This window comes from Tachypleus tridentatus, chromosome 13 (assembly GCF_004210375.1).
Source record: "Tachypleus tridentatus isolate NWPU-2018 chromosome 13, ASM421037v1, whole genome shotgun sequence".
Classification (NCBI taxonomy): Eukaryota; Metazoa; Arthropoda; class Merostomata; order Xiphosura; family Limulidae; genus Tachypleus; species Tachypleus tridentatus.
In genome coordinates, this window is record NC_134837.1 from 43490538 (window position 1) to 43509495 (window position 18958).

At 32.9% G+C, this 18958-nt stretch overlaps 1 protein-coding gene across 3 annotated transcripts in view; it reads right to left on the bottom strand.

Moving 5' to 3' along the window:
* Window positions 1-1304: 1304 nt before the first annotated feature.
* Window positions 1305-18958, bottom strand: part of LOC143237194 (nephrin-like) — a 96968-nt gene continuing 79314 nt past the window's right edge. The window contains exons 8-23 of one of the 3 annotated variants that reach the window (XM_076476173.1): window positions 18601-18812; window positions 17532-17619; window positions 17067-17203; window positions 16584-16737; window positions 14685-14743; window positions 13822-14065; window positions 12748-13053; window positions 12119-12397; window positions 10927-11235; window positions 10280-10567; window positions 8929-9105; window positions 7374-7403; window positions 6490-6638; window positions 4538-4652; window positions 3395-3519; window positions 1305-2865 (exon numbers count right to left, since the gene is read on the bottom strand). In XM_076476173.1, the coding sequence (XP_076332288.1) occupies window positions 2614-2865; window positions 3395-3519; window positions 4538-4652; window positions 6490-6638; window positions 7374-7403; window positions 8929-9105; window positions 10280-10567; window positions 10927-11235; window positions 12119-12397; window positions 12748-13053; window positions 13822-14065; window positions 14685-14743; window positions 16584-16737; window positions 17067-17203; window positions 17532-17619; window positions 18601-18812 (2924 nt within the window). In that variant the 3' untranslated portion in view covers window positions 1305-2613. The remainder of the gene's footprint in view (window positions 2866-3394; window positions 3520-4537; window positions 4653-6489; window positions 6639-7373; window positions 7404-8928; window positions 9106-10279; window positions 10568-10926; window positions 11236-12118; window positions 12398-12747; window positions 13054-13821; window positions 14066-14684; window positions 14744-16583; window positions 16738-17066; window positions 17204-17531; window positions 17620-18600; window positions 18813-18958) is intronic. The other 2 variants (XM_076476176.1, XM_076476175.1) reach the window with 2 other exon arrangements.

Genomic DNA, 18958 nt, shown 5'->3' on the forward strand with positions numbered 1-18958 from the left:
CTATCGCGAAGTATTGGTGTTCAGTTTGTGAATATCTTTAAAGCTCAACTTAAAGCTAAAATTCATTTCGATTTCTTACGCTTTCAGTTACGAGACAAATTGTAAGATTTCTATAGTGACTTGGAATGATCATTTTGTTTATGTAGAGACTTGGAATTATCATTTTGTTTATGTAGAGACTTGGAATGATCATTTTGTTTATGTACAGACTTGGAATGATTATTTTGTTTATGTACAGACTTGGAATGATCATTTTGTGTGGTTTCCAGTTCATTTCCTTCTCTTGTTACTACTAATTTTCTGTGTATGTATCTAAAATAATTATCCTTAACGAATATTTCTTTACTATTCAGATAAATATAGTCATTTTCATGAGAAGCTTTAAATAATTGATGTATTTTGTTTATACCCTCTCTCCGAGGGTGGATTGTTTGTTTTGAATTTTGCGCAAAGCTACGTGAGGGCTATCAGAGCGAACCGACCCTAATTTAGTAGTGTAAGACAAGATGGAAGTCACCACTCACTGCCAAGTCTTGGGCTACTTTTTCACCAATCAATTGACCGTCACATTATATCGACTCCACGGCTGAAAGGACGAGTATGTTTGGTGTGACGGGTATTCGAACCCGCGACTCTCAGATTACGAGTCGAGCGCCCTAACCATCTGGACATGTCGGACTCAAGAAGGTGGATTAGTATAGATAAATAAAAGCTTTTTTGTCATCATCTTATTAGTTCCAACTTGTCGAGTTACTGCACTAAATGTTTAGAAATCAGAAATTTTTTTGTCCTCGAAGAAGAAGTTTTAGTAGAAATGTTTCAAAGAGCATGTTTTCAGAATTTTAAAATGATCTTGCAAAATGAATTAATAAAAGAAACACTTTTAACTATAAAAGTAAAGTAAATATATATTTTTTCATCATTATAGCTGTACTGTGGCTCATCGTGAAGTTCGAAGACTTATAACATTAAAAACTGGGTTTCGCCACTTCTGGTGGATAGATATCTTATTGCGTAGCTTTATGCTTAACAGCAAATAAACTAAATTGTCATGACAGCATTTTTTGCTTCTCACTTTAAATCATACATTTTACATACAATATCTATAAAATACGTTTTTGGTAAATTGGAAAAAAAAAGGAACGTTCGCAAAACGATGTACTAGCTTTTTTTAAAAGGAAGATAAAAACTGATCAAAGCTTCTAATGAGATTTATACCTGAAAAAAAAATTCAGTTTCAAAACTCATTATTTTAAGTATTTTAGCGTTGGTTAACATTCGAAAACATTCGAACGGATACAATGTTATATGAAAACATAGTTTATTCACATCAATGAAATAGCAGATTATGATGTTACAACAATGACATAAAATGAAAATGTGATAAAATTATAATTGTTTAATATTAGTTTGACTCTCAAATGATTTGAATTTCGTCTTTCTGAGCCACGATAGTTTGGTCTATTCTCTTTAAATGTATATACATTTTTGTTTATACAAGAAATATTATTTTGTTATCGAGAAAGCAAACAAACTAAAGATGAAAATCGCTGTTAATTAAACTTGGTATGTGTCTTTGGTAAGCTTACTGACTAGATATATAAATATTCATTACTTGTTACCGAACAAATTTAATTGTCATCATTTAGAACTGGTAAATCTATATACAATTCACAGAGGGGTCAATGTTCTTATTTCAACAACACATAAATAACAGTAGAAGCTAACATTTGGGTTGACATCGTGTTTCATCGTTAAGGTAATAACTTATTTATTCTGTATAATACCCTTGTTTACATAATTAATGTGCAGAGAGAACTTTCACAGGAAATAAAAAAAGTTATGTAATCTACCTATGTTTCCTGATAAAAAATTAAAATATATTCTAATTATCAAACAAATAAAACAAACGTATTTGAAAGTCCCTTGAAGGTTGTCTTTAAAGTACTAAACGTGACATGAAAACAAGAAAACACGTGTAACAACTTCCAGCTCTTAACCTCTTCGAACGTGTTTCAGGATTCAGTCTTAGTGCTTCTAAGTAAGGCACATTCATCACACTCCTTTGGCCAGAAGCACGACCATCAACTTGAGCTCATATTTTCTTCCGGTTCAACGTCATATTTAGATATATTATACTCAGTAGGGTCGGTGCTTTAGTCGAATGACGTTTATCTAGCTTTATATTTTGCTAAAATATTGTAACGTAAGCACACATACATACATACACACACACACATACAACGCACATACACACTGAGATAAAAAGAGCTTGTACTGGAGTTTGGAAAGGGAAAATCGAGATGAAGGAATATTTGTCTTAAATGAAGAAATTTCATAGTTAAAGCATTTTCATATAAATATTTCTTTTACATATAATATCAGTGATGTAAGAATTTATGATCGAAAATGGTTGCAATAATCAATAACTTATGTCTTTGATTATTTAAAACTTAGAATTAAATTTGTGACACTCAGGGGAGTTTGAGCTTGGCCGTTAAATCTTCTTTGCGTCTTTCACAAGCACTGTTGTTTACTATTAGATAACTGGTGGACAACGAGAAATCACCAACGACGTTACTTGTTTTAAACAAAGTTCCCAATGATTAATTATCACACTAAGTGACCAGGCATCTCTTCTTCGATTGTAATTCCGTCTGGAATCTGATCCCGATAGATGCCTGGGTTAGGTCCTGGAATATTAGGGTTAAAGGTGCTCAAAACTGGCATGTTATTGGCAGTCCTAGAGACAGTGAAAGGGACATAGCGAGCGTCAGCTGTGACGTTGTAGATTTCTCCTCCACTGGCCGCTGTTCTACTTGGTGGGAGAGGAGGTGAATTGTACTCAATCCTTCCATAACTAACCTGAATAACATGAGATATAAAATATACCTCTTACAAAATTATAAGCAGAATATATTAAAGGCTAAACACACACTAGAGATGCTATTCATGTATCCAAAACTCTTTATATATCGCAGAAAACCAGTTAAGCCATTCATATGATGAATATCATACTTATAAAAATGCATATCAAATTAACGTATACCTTATTTCCACAGTTTGATTTTCGGAGTATAAGTCAGAAACTAGGAAATAAAGACGATAGTAACACATTTCACGTAATAGTTTCCAAAAATATTGTTGATTTACAGTAAAAATTACAAATTGTTGATGCAAGGTAGTCAAATTATTCGTTCCAGATCCTTTATTTTTGAACCACCTCTTGGAACAGTTATTTTTAATTATACGACATACATACAGTTTGAAACAGGGTTTCCTTTCTTACCTGTTAGCGAATTAACACAACAGAAACAAACTGATATCTATTATTGAATTAACACAACGAAAACAAACAGATATCTGTTAGCGAATTAACACAACGGAAACAAACCTTTTCCCCCAGTTTTTGGTTAAAAGCGTTTCTTCTCAATGCATCAACATAAAGCTCTTCTTCAGTCTCGTAGAGATGTCTGTGAGATAGTTCTGGTTGTCTGTCTAGAGAGGATTGCATCGAACCTAGCAAAACAAAACAAAACAAAAGCTTTGGGTTTATAATAAACTGAAATACAGTTTTTGATCTTTTATTACACGAAATTACACTGTGAGGTTTGCAATAAAACTATATTTTAAAACATATGTGCCCCCTCTCCTAGTAACACAGCGATACGTCTGCATACTTGCAACGTTAGAATATGGGTTTTGATACCCATGTTGGGCAGAGAATAGTTAAGTTATAGTGGTATTTTGTGCTTAACTTCAAACAAACATACAAATAAACTGAACATGTTGGGAGTGGATGGAAAATTTAAGTTAATGAAAGTGAATTAGACTTCCTAGATACGGTTGTGATAGTGGGTGGTGGAATCATATTCGCTCATTAAATTACTCGTATTTTTGAAAATATCTACAAATGTTAATGTGACTGCCTTACCTGGTAGTTAAATAGAATAATATGCCCCAAAGATGTGATAAACAGATAAGAAACGTGAAATAAAGCCGCATTGTAACTTGACGAAATTAACTTACAAAGTTATTACTAATATATAACTCATCATGAATGTTTTTATAATCATTTACAGAATTATAGAAATATCTATAAACATGATTGAAGTTGAAAATCGCAGTCAAGAAAATTATGATATGCTGTTTATGTGTAACATATCTGTGAATTATCAGAATAACATATTTGTACTAAAAATGAGATTAACCCAATCTATTTGTATGTACTAGTTTATTAACGCTTAGAAAAATAATCCAAGTCTAAATAATCTAAAAAGGAAAGCCAAAACCTATTTTATAAATAATCAACCATCATTAAAATAATCAGATATTTAAATATCACTAACAATATGGTAGGACGTATTGCACTGAATATGTTAAACAAACAGATCGTTTCATTTGTTTAGTCTTTTCGTAAATCACCATTACTTTATATTATTACTGACATGACAGTAAGACTTCATTGAAAATAAGTCACTATCTTGCACAACCTACGTATTCGATGGAAAAAAAAGAGGAACATTTATACTGTTACCTTCTGGTGGATATCTACCATAAGGGGAGCTTTGAGGACTTGTTCCATCAGGAATGTAGGAATCTCTATTCTGATCAAGCAAGTACTTGGCAAGAACGGGTTTGTCAGGCTCTTCCTGTAGTAAAGAAACAGGGTTATTTATGTATGTATAAGAGTAATTTCATTAAAGAATTTTAATTCTTCGACTGAATGATTAGCTTCTCCAACAAAGGTTATTAAACAATGATTTGAATAATAAATACATGTATTTTCACCCGGCTTATGATAAACATTTTTCTCCATTACGGTCAGATTTTTCATAAAACATCGCAAGTGAATCATTTTCATTGAAATCAGATCACATTTTGTTATAATTAAAATATTGAAAACTACTGGCAATAGAGTTCTCCAGACCAATCACGACGTGAGAGTCGTATCGATCGTTCTAGAACCTAAGCACAAGAAACATAATAATAAAAATGTTCATTGTAGTAAACATAATAATAATTCGATCTAGTTTGTTTTATTCGTTTTGGAATTTCGCACAAAGCTACTCGAGGGCTATCTGTGCTAGCCGTCCCTAATTTAGCAGTGTAAGACTAGAGGGAAGGCAGCTAGTCATCACCACCCACCGCCAACTCTTGGGCTACTCTTTTACCAACGAATAGTGGGATTGACCGTCACATAATAAAGCCCCCACGGCTGAAAGGGCAAGCATGTTTGGCGCGACTGGGATGCAAACCCGCGATCCTCGATTTACGAGTCGCACGCCTTAACACGCTTGGCCATGCCGGGCCTAATTTGATCTAAGTAAAGGTTTTTTCTTCCCAATTTGTAATTAATCCTTACGTGATAAAAAAATATTATTTTTAAAATCTAATCAGCTGAATTATCTGAAATCAGTTGTTGAAACCGAAACAACTTTTATGAAGTTTGAATTCACGGGTTTCTGTTATTATTCACTATTTTTTTATATATTACTGAGTGAGAACAGTGCACTCATTTCTCATAGCACTGACTAGTTGTCATTTTTATGCCTCATAATCGGACTGGTTATATTTTATTAAAGCAATTAAAAATTATACAAACAAGTCCTGTAAACATATTTAAATATGTTTTTACAGCGTTTAACCTGATTAGCCCCGCAAATATATCATTGTTATTGAACGATATTTAGGTATCATAATTGTGCTAGTTGGTCCACTCTTTGATAACCTTTTGTTTGATTTTTTAAACTAGCAATGCTGTAGTTGAAGTTTACCTTTTGAACTATACAGCCGTTTCTAATATTACAAATTACAAACTTGTGTCACACATCTGATGACATGTTATAATCAGTTTCATTTCATCCAGATCAAACATTTATCTAACTGATCCCGTATTTATAGAAGTTAAAGAATGTGTTAATAACTAATAGATTGTAGTAGCAGCGATTCGTTTTTCCAATATGATGGGAAAAAGACTAATAGAACGCTGAAAAAAACAAACACGTTGTTGACTTAGTTAATTATTTATCTAAGTTTCTGAGCGTGTTTTTTTTTCGTATAATAAAAACACAGAGGGCTATTTGCTGAGTCCACGGAGCGGATTCGAACCCATGATTTTAGCGTTGTAACTCCGTAGACTTACCGCTGTACCAGCGTGTGGCCTAAGTTTGTGAAATACGTTTACTTTACCTGTTAATAATTAAAATATGAAACGCAACAGTACAAACCGTATTAGATTTTTATACGTACAGTAATTATGCTAGTTTTCAGTATAAAATTATTATTGAATATTACTTTTTAATATTAAGTTTATTCTGTAATTATATTATAGACTTTTGACAGTATTAAAGTAAGGGGAAAAATTCAAATAAAAATATCAGTTATTTGTACTTCAATTGCAAACGATCATGAAGTTTTTTTTCATGGACTACATTTTATATAAAAAGAAAATCCACTTGTTGCTAACATTGCTAGGTCTTAACCTACTGAATATTCCCCAGTGCTTGGTCCATCGGAGTAACTTTCACTCTTCTCAGATATGGAACTCATGGTTTCTCCATTCACTGTGTCATTGTAGCTACTTGGAGCATACATCTCGATTGTGGCAGCCTTGCTGCTGGTCTGGTCGCTTTCTTCTGGAGCAAACGTTATTTAATATAAAAAACAACAACAACAATTGTTTGTTCATACATGAAATTGAATTTAATATGCTTTTGGAAAATAACAACAACGTATAATAACACAAAAGCAGCATGTATATTAACATCAGTAAAATATGCCAATACTCAGTAATTTAAGCCTCAAATATGATGTAACCAAACGTAGCTTAATGGTTAAAGTGCTCGGATAATAAATCTAAAGATTCATGGTTCGTGACCTGGTGCCACAAAAACAAGATCCGCACTTTGGGGCCTCAAGTACGTTACAAGAGCGACGGTAAAATCGACAAGATAAGAATAGCCCTAAACAATGGTAGTAGCTATTACTGACATTTTGGTACAGTTCAGTTCAGTTTTGCGCGAAAATTCGGAAACCAACAAAAATAAACTAAAATGAATTAGGTTAAAGTAAGCGTAACTTTCATATTTTTGAGATATTTTTTAGGCGAAAAAGTTTATTTTTCTGGGAGTATGAAATAAGATCTTCTATGTTACGAGGGGCACATTCATTTGTTCGATATTAACAACAAATAACGTACACTCTTTTTTTTAATGTATGTCTCAAGTAGATTAATGAGCATTAGAGAATTTCTTAAATATTGGAAGTTGTGCACTTGACTCATATCAATACAATTTTTAATATATGCGATAAAAGTTTGCTTTTCCTCCATTAAAAGTTTTCTCTGAAACATGTTTAGTGGCAATACTTACTCTGACAAAATGTGGCCAGTCTCCGCAATACTTACACAAGCAGCATGCAGAAAAAAAGACGCAATCAAGTTGGAACATCTGTCCTATTCTCTAACACATTAAAAAATCTACAAGTATTTTTTATAATTGGCCTCTTCCCTTCGTTATTCTTTAGTTTTCAATAATTTACTTATAATATACAACTACTATAAATTTCTGTTTTGTTTTTTATGTCGCTCTTAGAAAGATAAGTTCACTAACGTCATATTTTCCTTTACAAATAACCTATACACTTTATAAACTTTTAAACAGAATTTGAAGAATCGATCAGCAGACGTAAGGAACTACAACACAACAATCTATGATAAACCAAGGAAACGTAAAACAAACATTTTTTGACTCCAGGGAACAGAGTCGTTGAAGCGAGAACAGAATAATGTAGAATAGTTTTTAAAAAAGTCGAATCGAAAAAAATGAATTCGATAACAGTGGATTTTGCAGAGCTTCCAATCGTGTGTTTATTTAAACCGAATAACTTAACATGTTTGGTAAATAAAAGAATGTAATGAATAGCTCAGGAGAAAGCTAAGCCTCACTAGCGATGAACATTAAGGCAAAAAACAAACCGAGGGAAGAGGAACAGTATTATTGGATTATAAGATTTAACCAATTACATATTTTCAGCTTGATCTTAATGTGTGCTTTTGAAAGATGTTAGTAAAAAAACATTATAATTTTTTTTGGTTTAACATAAAAATTAAATAAGAGATATAGAAACATTTTTTAATTCCAGGTTCTACTGAAAAGTTAATAAATCTCAGTGATTTAATAAAGTCGATCCTAGTTTCTGACGAAATTAAATAGCTTTTCGACTTTCATCATATATGTTAAATTATACATAAGCACTGACATCTTCCTACCGAATTCCTCGCTCACAAGCGGCATTTTAATTCAATTTAACTTTTGAGACATGCGTCTAGAAATCAGATTCATGGGTACTCAGTCAACAGATTGAGAAGTTATCATACATTCATTGTTGGCTCTAAGTATCACTAGGAAACAATATCCTATTCAGGCTGATGGGGGTCGTTCAAATGGTATAAAAACAATGATAATGCTGCGTATTGGAAATATTCTATTACATCAAAAATTACAACATCTCTGTTTAAATTTACTAATTTTCTACGCCAGAACTTCCATAGAAACAAAGCGTAATTAATGTCGTTCTAGTCGATATCGAATACTTCTTTTGTTTAACTAAGACAATAAAAAACAATCAGTTCAAATGTAAAAAAAAGTAACATATAATACAATGTAACAGCACAACTACGGTTAACACTCATTCGCTTTAAAAGAGTCATTAGGACGTATGGTAAAATGATTCAATAACTTTTCATTTTAAATAATATAAGAAATAACAACGAATTTTTCGAGAAACAAAAACACTTATTCTCTATTTTTTCCCCTCACTTATCTTAAACGAATATTACTTAGTTTAATGATATACGAAAAGAAATATATACGAATCCATAGCTTATGTATGCCTAATTGCGTTAGACATACTCATTGCGCGTACCTTCTTCTAGTCTTTTCTTTCGTCTTCGTCGAACGAAACATATAACAAGGACTATGTTGAGAGCAAGCAAGAACGTTCCTACAATTGATACAGAGACGATGATTATCCGCGGAAGTTTTCCTTTTTCTGAGAGTACTTTTGTTAAGCCTTTTTCTGTTTCTGCACCGGGAACTTCATCTTTGGTTCAAAAAGTACGTATACATAAATAGAAAGCACCAACAGAAAATCTCGTTTTAATAATTGACTGTTTTTGATGTTTGGGTGTGGCACATTTGTACTATGCTAAAACTTGCTTAATAACGTATAAGTTAGCTGTGCTTTATTTTAATTCCATAAGTATAAGTTCGGCTGATTAGTATGAAATAACATTATGTAATAAAGGTTTGTTTGTAGTTACACATAAAGCTACACAGGGAACCATTTATGCTCTGTCCACCACGGGTATCGAAGCCCAACTTTTAGTGTTGTAAGACCGCAGACGTATCGCTGTATCACTGCGTGTGTGGGAGGGGAGCGTAACAACAGTATATTACCTTTCATCTTAAAACAGATCTTGTACATAAACTGAAAAAATACCAATGACTGTACCACTTCGTTAAACATTTGCTTTAATGCTTTAATGATCAGACTCTAAAGAATGAGAAATATAAAATTAGGGAAGATTTAGATGTAACATTGATAATAGAGACTATTGGAAGAATAAGTTGATCATACACAACAAATTGAAATATATATATATATACGGCCCCTGATGCGTCAGCAGTAAGTTTACAAACTTAGAGAATAAAAACCCAGAGTTAGATTCTCGCATTGGATATAGCAAGCCTTTGAGCTAAACCAACACTGAAAATTTATACAACCAATGAAGTTTATAAATTAGAAACCACAAGAAAGAAGATTACCTGGCAGATGAGGAAGGTAAAAGAAATAAAGGATGATTTTGAAAGGAGCGAGACAGCAGTTCAGTTGAAGAGCATGCTGCATTTGAAAGTTGGACAGTGGGGGAACTGAAAGGGTTTAGTCTCTACTGACGTTGGTGAGACCGACACTAAGAAATCTAAGTTCACTATTTACACCTTTCTTTAGGATTTATGCTGAAAGTTGGTAGAAAGATAGCTTGGGTACTTGTTGATAGATTTATACGACTGTTCAGGTAACATAACCGTCTACATAACAAAGTACTTATGATTGATAATTCCAAACGGTGGCGAGGTTAGGGAGTTACAACGCTAAAATACGGGGGTCGAATTCCCACGGCGGACACAACTGGTGGCCAAATGTAGCTTTGCTTTGAAAACAAAGAATGTAGTGTTAACTTGTGTGTGTATAAAAATGAATAAAAATGGCTTACTTGATGTCTTTACTATTACGACGTCGGTTGTGAACTCACTAGATCCTAATTCATTGAATGCTTGTATACTGAAAGTATATTCCATATCAGCACCCAATCCTGTTAGATTATACGCTGTAGCATTAGGAGGATATACGTCAGCATACTGGTAGGCCTTGTAGCCACTTTCTTTGTAACGAATTCTGTAAGCTTGCGGGAGTCCTCCATCAAACCCAGGGCTCCACTGCAACGTAGCAGTGTTATGATCGACATTCAAGACCTTCATATTGACAGGTGGGTCAGGCTGACCTACATGAGATAGACGAGAAACAAATAACATTTTATAAAATAAAGAGGAATGGATGGTGAAATTTTATATTGGTAATAAAGGCGAACGTTATGTGCACCTATTAATAAAATTTGAACAGTTTCTCAGTACTAAGTAATTTAAGGTCACAGATAACGTCTTTATAGTCTTTAGCACAAACGTTTTACAAGTGATACTTTCAAACATTACACACTTGCCGAAAGAGTTCAGGCTTAAGTAAATGTCTAAGTAAGTGTAATCGTCTTTAAATGCAGCACATGCAACGATTCCAGAAATAAGCATGTTTTGCCTAAATTATTTCTATAATTTATTTGTTGAGTCGAGGGTAAGTGTTACTTACTTGTTGAGTTTAAAACAATCTTTATGCTATCGAATCCTAGGTCATTCCTGGCAACGCATTCATAAACACCGTAGTCATGATTCTTAACATCTTTCACATACAGAATGCTCTCCCACGTGATAAGATCAATCTTTGATACTCCAGTAAAGTATTTCCCAGGTTTGACGCTACCACTAACAGTGGCGCCCTCGTGCGACCACGTGAAAGTGACATTTGGTGCACCATTGGCTCTACAAATTATTTTCGCAGTTTCACCTTTTTCACTGGCAGATTTCAACAGAGGTGATGAATTGTGAATTATGGGCTTGTCTAGAGAGAGCCAAGGAAACAACATACTCTTAACATTTCAGAACCACAATACAATCATAGCAAATGCAAGTTATACTTTACACTTTAACTTCTACGTTAGAGTGGAGACTTCGTTTCGAAATGCGTATATCCTACCTTTCTGAGAAACGTATAACAGAACTTTGGCTTAGCTTTGAAAATTTTGAATGGTGGAATAACACAATCATTCAGTTCAATTATAATAGTATACCTAGAACCTATCACCACATTAATTCTACAACAATGTACCATATCTTTGTATTTATGATTTAGGAGATCCAGGTTTGGGGTATGTGTTATAATCGCATTTTTTAAAGTTTAAAGATAACACTTTACCTTTCACTAATCGTACCTTTACCTTATTTTATGTATTCTTAAATAATTACATATTGAGTTAAGAATACTTCACTATTCCAATAGTTAACTCATCAAACAGAAACAACTGAGTATGAACATTTAAGCTTTACTTAAAAATAACGAGTCTTCGCGAAGTTTTCCACCTCATTATGGGTTTATAACAATGAAACTCGGGTTCGATCTCTGCTCTGGACACAGTACAGATAGTTCATTATGAAGCTTTATGATTAACAAAAAACAAACAAAGAGCCTTATGACTTACTTATAAAAAGTAAAACACGGTGAATAACCAAATGTATAGTGTCGAAAGATAGCTGATAGCATCACTAAAATAACTTTTTTTTCTACCTCCCGCAAAGCATCCGGCCTCCATCTGAGGGGTCAACGTCTGCCGGCACGACCCATGGGACCGTCACCTAATACTCTACTGAAGAACCAAATTAACAAATAGACAGAGAGTTAGACAAAGTGACACACAAACAAATTAATTAATTAAGTTAAAACTCACGTTTCACTACCAGGTAGGATTTCTTCAGATGTTTAGGTCCAATACCATTGTCTGCCACGCATTCAAAAGCTCCCGAATCTTCTTGAGACACGTTGTAGATCGTTAGGAAGGAATGGCCGTCTTCCAGATACTGCTTTGTACGGTTCATGTCAAAGTCAAATCGACGCCAGAATATCATGCTATCAGTTATCGGATTGGCACCAGCCACGCATTCTAAGTAAGCGTTGGTATTTTGTTCGACCATAGTCACTTGGGTCACTTTGGATATGGTCGCTGAATCTTAAAACAGCAAATCTTCGTTAGAAGTAAACTAGTAATAAAAGTGTATGGATTTACAACTTTATATATTTGTACCTTTCTACATATCCATCATTATAAAAGTTAATTCAGTTAACACAAAATGCAGAAACATAAAGAAACAGTAAAAGTATATATTTATCTATCTAATAAAGAAACAATAAAAATATATATTTGTCTACCTATTAAAGAAACAATAAAAATATATATTTGTCTACTTATTAAAGAAACAGTAAAAGTATATATTTATCTATCTAATAAAGAAACAGTAAGAATATCTATATATTTAGAGTGTTAAAACTTATTACAAATTCTCCATCATGTGCACGTACAGAGAACGTTGAGAATGATAGTTGTTTCTGATGCTCCCTCGTCATTGGTGGCTTCACACTTATACCTGCCGGAATCAGTTCTCGTTACATTGGTGATTCTAAGAATTGGACCTTGTGAGCAAACACCAGAACATTTGAAGTTGTTTAATTCTGTATCTACTTGAATGTCAACAATAGGCTTTCCATCTTTCACCCAATTATAGGTGATGAAATTAGGGTTCCCTCTAGCGGTCAAGTTAATGAATGTTGAATCTCTTTCCACAATATCATAGATTTCCTTTTCAAGTGTATAAAATTTCGGCTTATCTAAGTGGAATAAATCACACACTTTTTTGTATTCATGGTTAAATATGTAATATTTTGTTAGAATTAACGTTTAATATTAGTACAATCAACAAAACAGCTATTGTTATTAAAAAATAAGAAACTCAGACTAAATGTATCGGTCACGTTAATTAAAAACGGTTACAGTATTAAAATGTATATTAAACATATATATATTTTTTAAGATTTCAGAACAAAGATTTTATTGAGCAACATGTACAATTATTCCTTGTCAAAAATTATATATTTTATACATAACTCAGACTGTTAAAAACGTGTTGAACTAACGAGTTGAAAGTGACAAGCTTGTTTCTGCTGACAATTCGTACTGTATTAGCAAAGTTTCAAAGTTACTTTATAATTTTTATCACACATTGCACGTCGGGTTAACGTTGAGAGAGAGACAACAAAATAACAACAATATTAACAGCAAATGTATAACGTAAAAAAGAAAGGTTATTTGTTGAGCTTTAGTGATAAACGACAAAAGCGTGAAGAGTTTGACTTTCAGGATTCAAAGCCTAACTTTCCAGTAGTTTCTTACTTAATAATAGATATAACAAAGAGAATTGAAAAGCGTTTGATTTTCAAGCGTCGCCGAAGAGACGAATATTTACTTTCTTTCTCAGAAAGAAAGTCCTGCCATCGCAGTCTTGTGGTTGGTCAAGACGATTGTCTTTTATTGTTTCTTTGTAAGATTTTTCCTTAGAGAAAAAATCCTAGCACAGTGGAAGAATGATTAAAACTTACACGTTATGTTCAGAGTCACCGTGCTATGGACGCTCCTTTCTAAAACTTCATTCATTGCTTGACAGGTGTAACGAGAACCGTTGTCTTCCGATGTCACGTTTAATTGCAGCAGATTCCTTGTAGATTTTCCACCGTGAGGTGCATCAAAAACGCCACTTGGTGAGCCTTGAAGGAGGAAACCATTGCGCCACCAGGTGATCACAGAAGCGGGGTTACTACTGGCTGATTCACAAATAAGATTCACCTGATGACAAAAAAACAACAACAACAAAACAATTGCAATTACGTTTAAGGAGTTAATGAAGCAAACAAAAAAAAATGTTTAAAATATTAAAATATAAAGTACGAGTTTCGGCGATTATTCTTATTGCTATGGTGGGCCGTGCATGACTTATTGGTTAGTATTTCAAGCTGTAGGTTGGAGAGTCCAACGTTCGAGCCGTCACACACTTTTAACTGAAGACGTTGTACCTGTAACGGTCAACCCCATTTTTTGGTTAAGAATAGCCACATAGAAAGCACGTGCTGCTGGCTGGTTGTCCTCACTCTGGCCAGCAGTTCTAAATTAAGAATGGGATATTTGAGGTATCTGATCTGGCTAGTTAGGTTATATTCCACAAAAATGGGCCGTTTACGTTGAAATTATCAATCACCAAAGCATACTACAGGACAACGCTATACTTGAAGTATTTCGTCAGTGTGTATTTGATTAAAAGAATAAGTTATTTAATTAATAGGCTATATAAATTATAAAAAAAATATAAGTTTACAACCGCAAATACCTAAACCTATAGTTGATAGGTTTATACGAATGATCAGGAAACGTTTCAACAATAATAATAAAAGGCATTTGAAATTTTTACCTTTCCACCAGCTTTTTGCTTAGGAGGTTTCACCTTTATGGTCACACCAGATGGTGGAACTGAAAAAAAATTGAAAAAGTCAAACAACGAATAAAACTTAATAATTTTTAAATTTTAATTTAAAAAACAAAATTTAATTAATATCCAGTAGCGTTTATGTAATGTATGATTCGTATCAAAGTCTTATCTACTAAAAAACTCATTTATCATAACAGAATATGAAATGAGTATCTAAAAGTACATTCATTCTGTAATTATTCGCTGAAAAGTTAGAAAATTAAGAATTCATGAAACATAACATCCATCTGCTACTTTGGAAATAAATATTGCAACGGATTTACTATTATACATTTATTTTAATATTTATTATTTATTGCGAAATACATATTTCGCAATGCATGTAACTAATATTGTTAAATGTGTAAAGCGAAAATCCCGCCTATTCTCTGAATTTGTAAAAGATTCTCGAGCGTAATTAACAGATTACCAAAGCACAAGCATATCTTCAAATATTGTTGCAAGCTGAACTTTCGAGAACCTTACCCTAAAAGTTTATCAATCGACGTGCGAAGATATAGTTTAATATTGCTGGTTTGTTAAAGTTAGTATAATGTAAATCTCGGAAGATATAACGGTGATTAACGTTTATCAACCGGTAAACTACAGATGTTGAAAAATTTGGTATATAAGTCCTTAATTTGTATTAACTATTTGTAATAACCGTTATTATAAATTGTATTGTCATCTGCATACTAAAATATATTGGTGTTAATAAATAAAATTGTGTGCATCAACCTCGTTGGCAAATATAATAAATTTAATACATATCGAGTTTCAATTAACTTCTATATTCAAATTAAGATTCCCAGCTATTTCAAATCGTAATACGTAAGATAATAAATCGGAGTCTCGTCCGAGATAAGTTATAATATGTAACAATATATATTTTCAGGATCGAAATCCGTTACAATAATTTTTACAACCAAAGCACGTATTTAGTGGCTTTACTTTGTCGAACTAAACCATCAGGAAATAAGTTTTACATTATTAAACATTCCCTTCATATTGAAAGTGTTAACCTATTTTCGTGTTATTCAATGAAATCTAGGCAAATTTTCGATATTTTCTATTAAGTTAACAATAATTTAGATTTTTCTCCAGTGCCCTGTGATAAAAAACTAGCTCCAAAAAGTAAAACATTTGTTTGTTGCTAAACGTGGAGCGACATAATACTGTGTCCATCACCCGTAATCAAAACCCAATTCTTAACGTTATAAGTTTATTGACTTACCCCTGAACCGCTAGGAGGCTAACGTGAAGCTTATTTATAAAAAATATATGCAAATTTCTCTTTTTTTGTTGTTGAATGCACTACATTTAAAAGTTCTGTTAATAAAAGATTTGTGGATTTAACATTGAAATTCTTTTGCCTTCAAAGTTAGAAAATACATCTTTTTAAAGGACATTAAACACAGAGTCGTCGATACCAAAACAACTAGAAGGTGTATATTGGCGGGTTACCTGTATGTCTACGTATATACAATATTAAAATTCGAGGTTCGAATCCTCCCTTTAAAAATTGAATTTTGCGTTAAAAATAAATAAACCATCAACATAAACATTCTTATTTTGCATTTTTACTGCGATAACAGATAAAGAACATACGTTAAAATGCCAATAATGTTTTTAAGAAGAGTTTATCAGATACAGTTGGATACTTATTGTACTAGTAAGTGTATTGTGCTACACACAAAAAGGATATTGCTTTTTCCCCCTTTAAGTAAAATTTTTTCTGGGAAATCAGTACCATCTAATACACCACATAGAAAAAAATATATGGGATTACACTAATGGTACCATCGAGTATAACATTTATAACATTACACAGTTACAACTTACAGTGAACAGTCAATTTGATCGTAGAGATGAGAGGTTTGGTTGAAGCAGAGTTGCTAGCCTCACAGCGGATTTCTACACCGTTGTCGCTCTCTTTCGTTGCTATGGTAACCTCACTACTGACGACATTACCACTAGTCGTGGTGACTGATTTTACCTGATTAAACCAAGGAAAAAGATAATAATTGTTTGAAAGAGGTGCTGAGGGGAAATACATTGTTTCTTATTTAAGTCATAATTGTTCCTCAAAGTTTAAAATTGCAATAAATAAAGCACAATGTTGAGGAGGCCTGTTAATTAAGGTTCTTATTTCTCATGAAAATAGTTAAACCGTTTTGTGAAATTATGTGAAAAAAAGAATACTGAAACTGAATGGTATAATAATAATAAACAGGATTTTATTTACTGAAAGTTATTACACCTCTTTTCACAGCTTTTACGTAAGATGAGGCTAAAGAAACATTACTACAAAACCCTAAGCCTTACCTCTTCATCTCCCCTAAACCATTTCAAGGTAGGAAGAGGATTTCCACCACTGGAAGTACAAGTTATTTGCTGCCTCTCCCCAGCTCGTACCGATTTCCCCTTAGTGAAGCCAAGGATGGTAGGGGGATTCGGGGGATCTGATGGCAAGCCGTAAGACAGAATTAGCTTAGGGAGGTATGTTATGTGTTTAATAAAAGTTTATCGAAATATATGAGCGTCAAATCGAGTATCACAATAAAACATATGATATATAAAAGAAATAAAATATAATCTCCCAATTTAACTAATTCCTTAAAAAAAAACCGTGCGGATGTATGCACACACACACACACACACATATTTCAAATGTTGTACAGCTAATAAAAGCCGTGTAGTTAATTTTATATGTTAGAAAAAACAAAAAAAATTATACATTACAATACTGGTGAGATGTCGCAGTAAGTATGATTGACACGTGTCACTTACAAAGAATGCTTAGAACATGCGATTCCACTTTAGTTTCTCCTAGCTCTTTATTTACTGCAAAACATTGGAAAATTCTAGACTGTCGTTCCTGTAAACATAAAACATGATAAATGTAGAGAAGTGTATAAGAAGTGAAAACACAACATAAGTAAACATAAGAGCAAAGTGTCAATAAACCCAAACTTACAACATGTAATAAATAAACATAAGTGTTAATAACCCCAAACTTACAACATGTAATAAATATACACAAGTGTTAATAAATCCAAACTTACAACATGTGATAACTGTACATAAGTGTTAGTAAACCCAAACTTACAATATGTAATAAATATACACAAGTGTTAAGAAACTCAAACTTACAACATCTAATAAATATACATAAGTATTAATAAACCAAAACTTACAACATGGGATGAATATACACAGGTTTCAATAAACCTAAGACTAGAACATAGAAGATATGAGAACAGATTTAAACCAAACGCTACAACTTAAATATTTTTTTATAAGTTGTTTGTAGAATTTTTTTTACATTGTTTGTTCCACGATGTCATAAAATTCATTTACTCGCACCTTACCGTAGCATCGTTATCAAAAGTTGAACAAAAACATATGAAAATAAAAATAGTGCGACACAAACACACTCTCTGCCTTTAAGAATTCCGAAGGTTGAGATTCATTTTCTTTGTTGTAAAACATTTAGTATAGTGATTGTAACATGCTTATTTCTGTTATTAAATAAATGAAATATTGGTAGTTAAACATTGTGATATTAGTTTCAAGTGGGTAATGGTGTATCTGCAACATACAACTGTTGTTTGTAAGAAAGTAGCGCTGTCTACAACTATTTTTAGTGACGTATCGAAATATTTTGTTGTTTTCTACAATTTATAGTACTTACCTGAGGGATTTAGGTACTTTGGAAACAAAGTAAGCAAATATTACCTTTACTCTCTTCGTAATAATAAAAGAACTTTTATCATTAACTGGATGCTAGAGGTATGGAAATAGTTGGAGCAAATTATCACTGTCTTAAAGCTAGCAATAGAATGATGTAAAATATTACCTGAAGTTTTATGATGACAGTGATGTTAGACTTAGTTGTCCATCCACCATTAGGGTCAGCTGAAATTACGTTCGTTCCCTTTACACGCTGCCCGTCAACTAACCAGTTAATCTCAGCTGCTGGGTTACTTCGACTTGTAGCACAAGACATAGTGACTGATTCTCCTGGCTTAGTTTCTTTCGGCCCTGAAACTTTAACCTCAGAGGAAGCGACTGAAAATGATAACTCCTTTATGAGTCACAATAACATGAAAGAGGTACATGATATATCATATCCTCTATGCACTAGTGGCTCAACCCTTTAACTACTTATAAGTTTCTTCTTTGGTGAAAAAGCAGTAGCTCCCCCTTGAAACCGA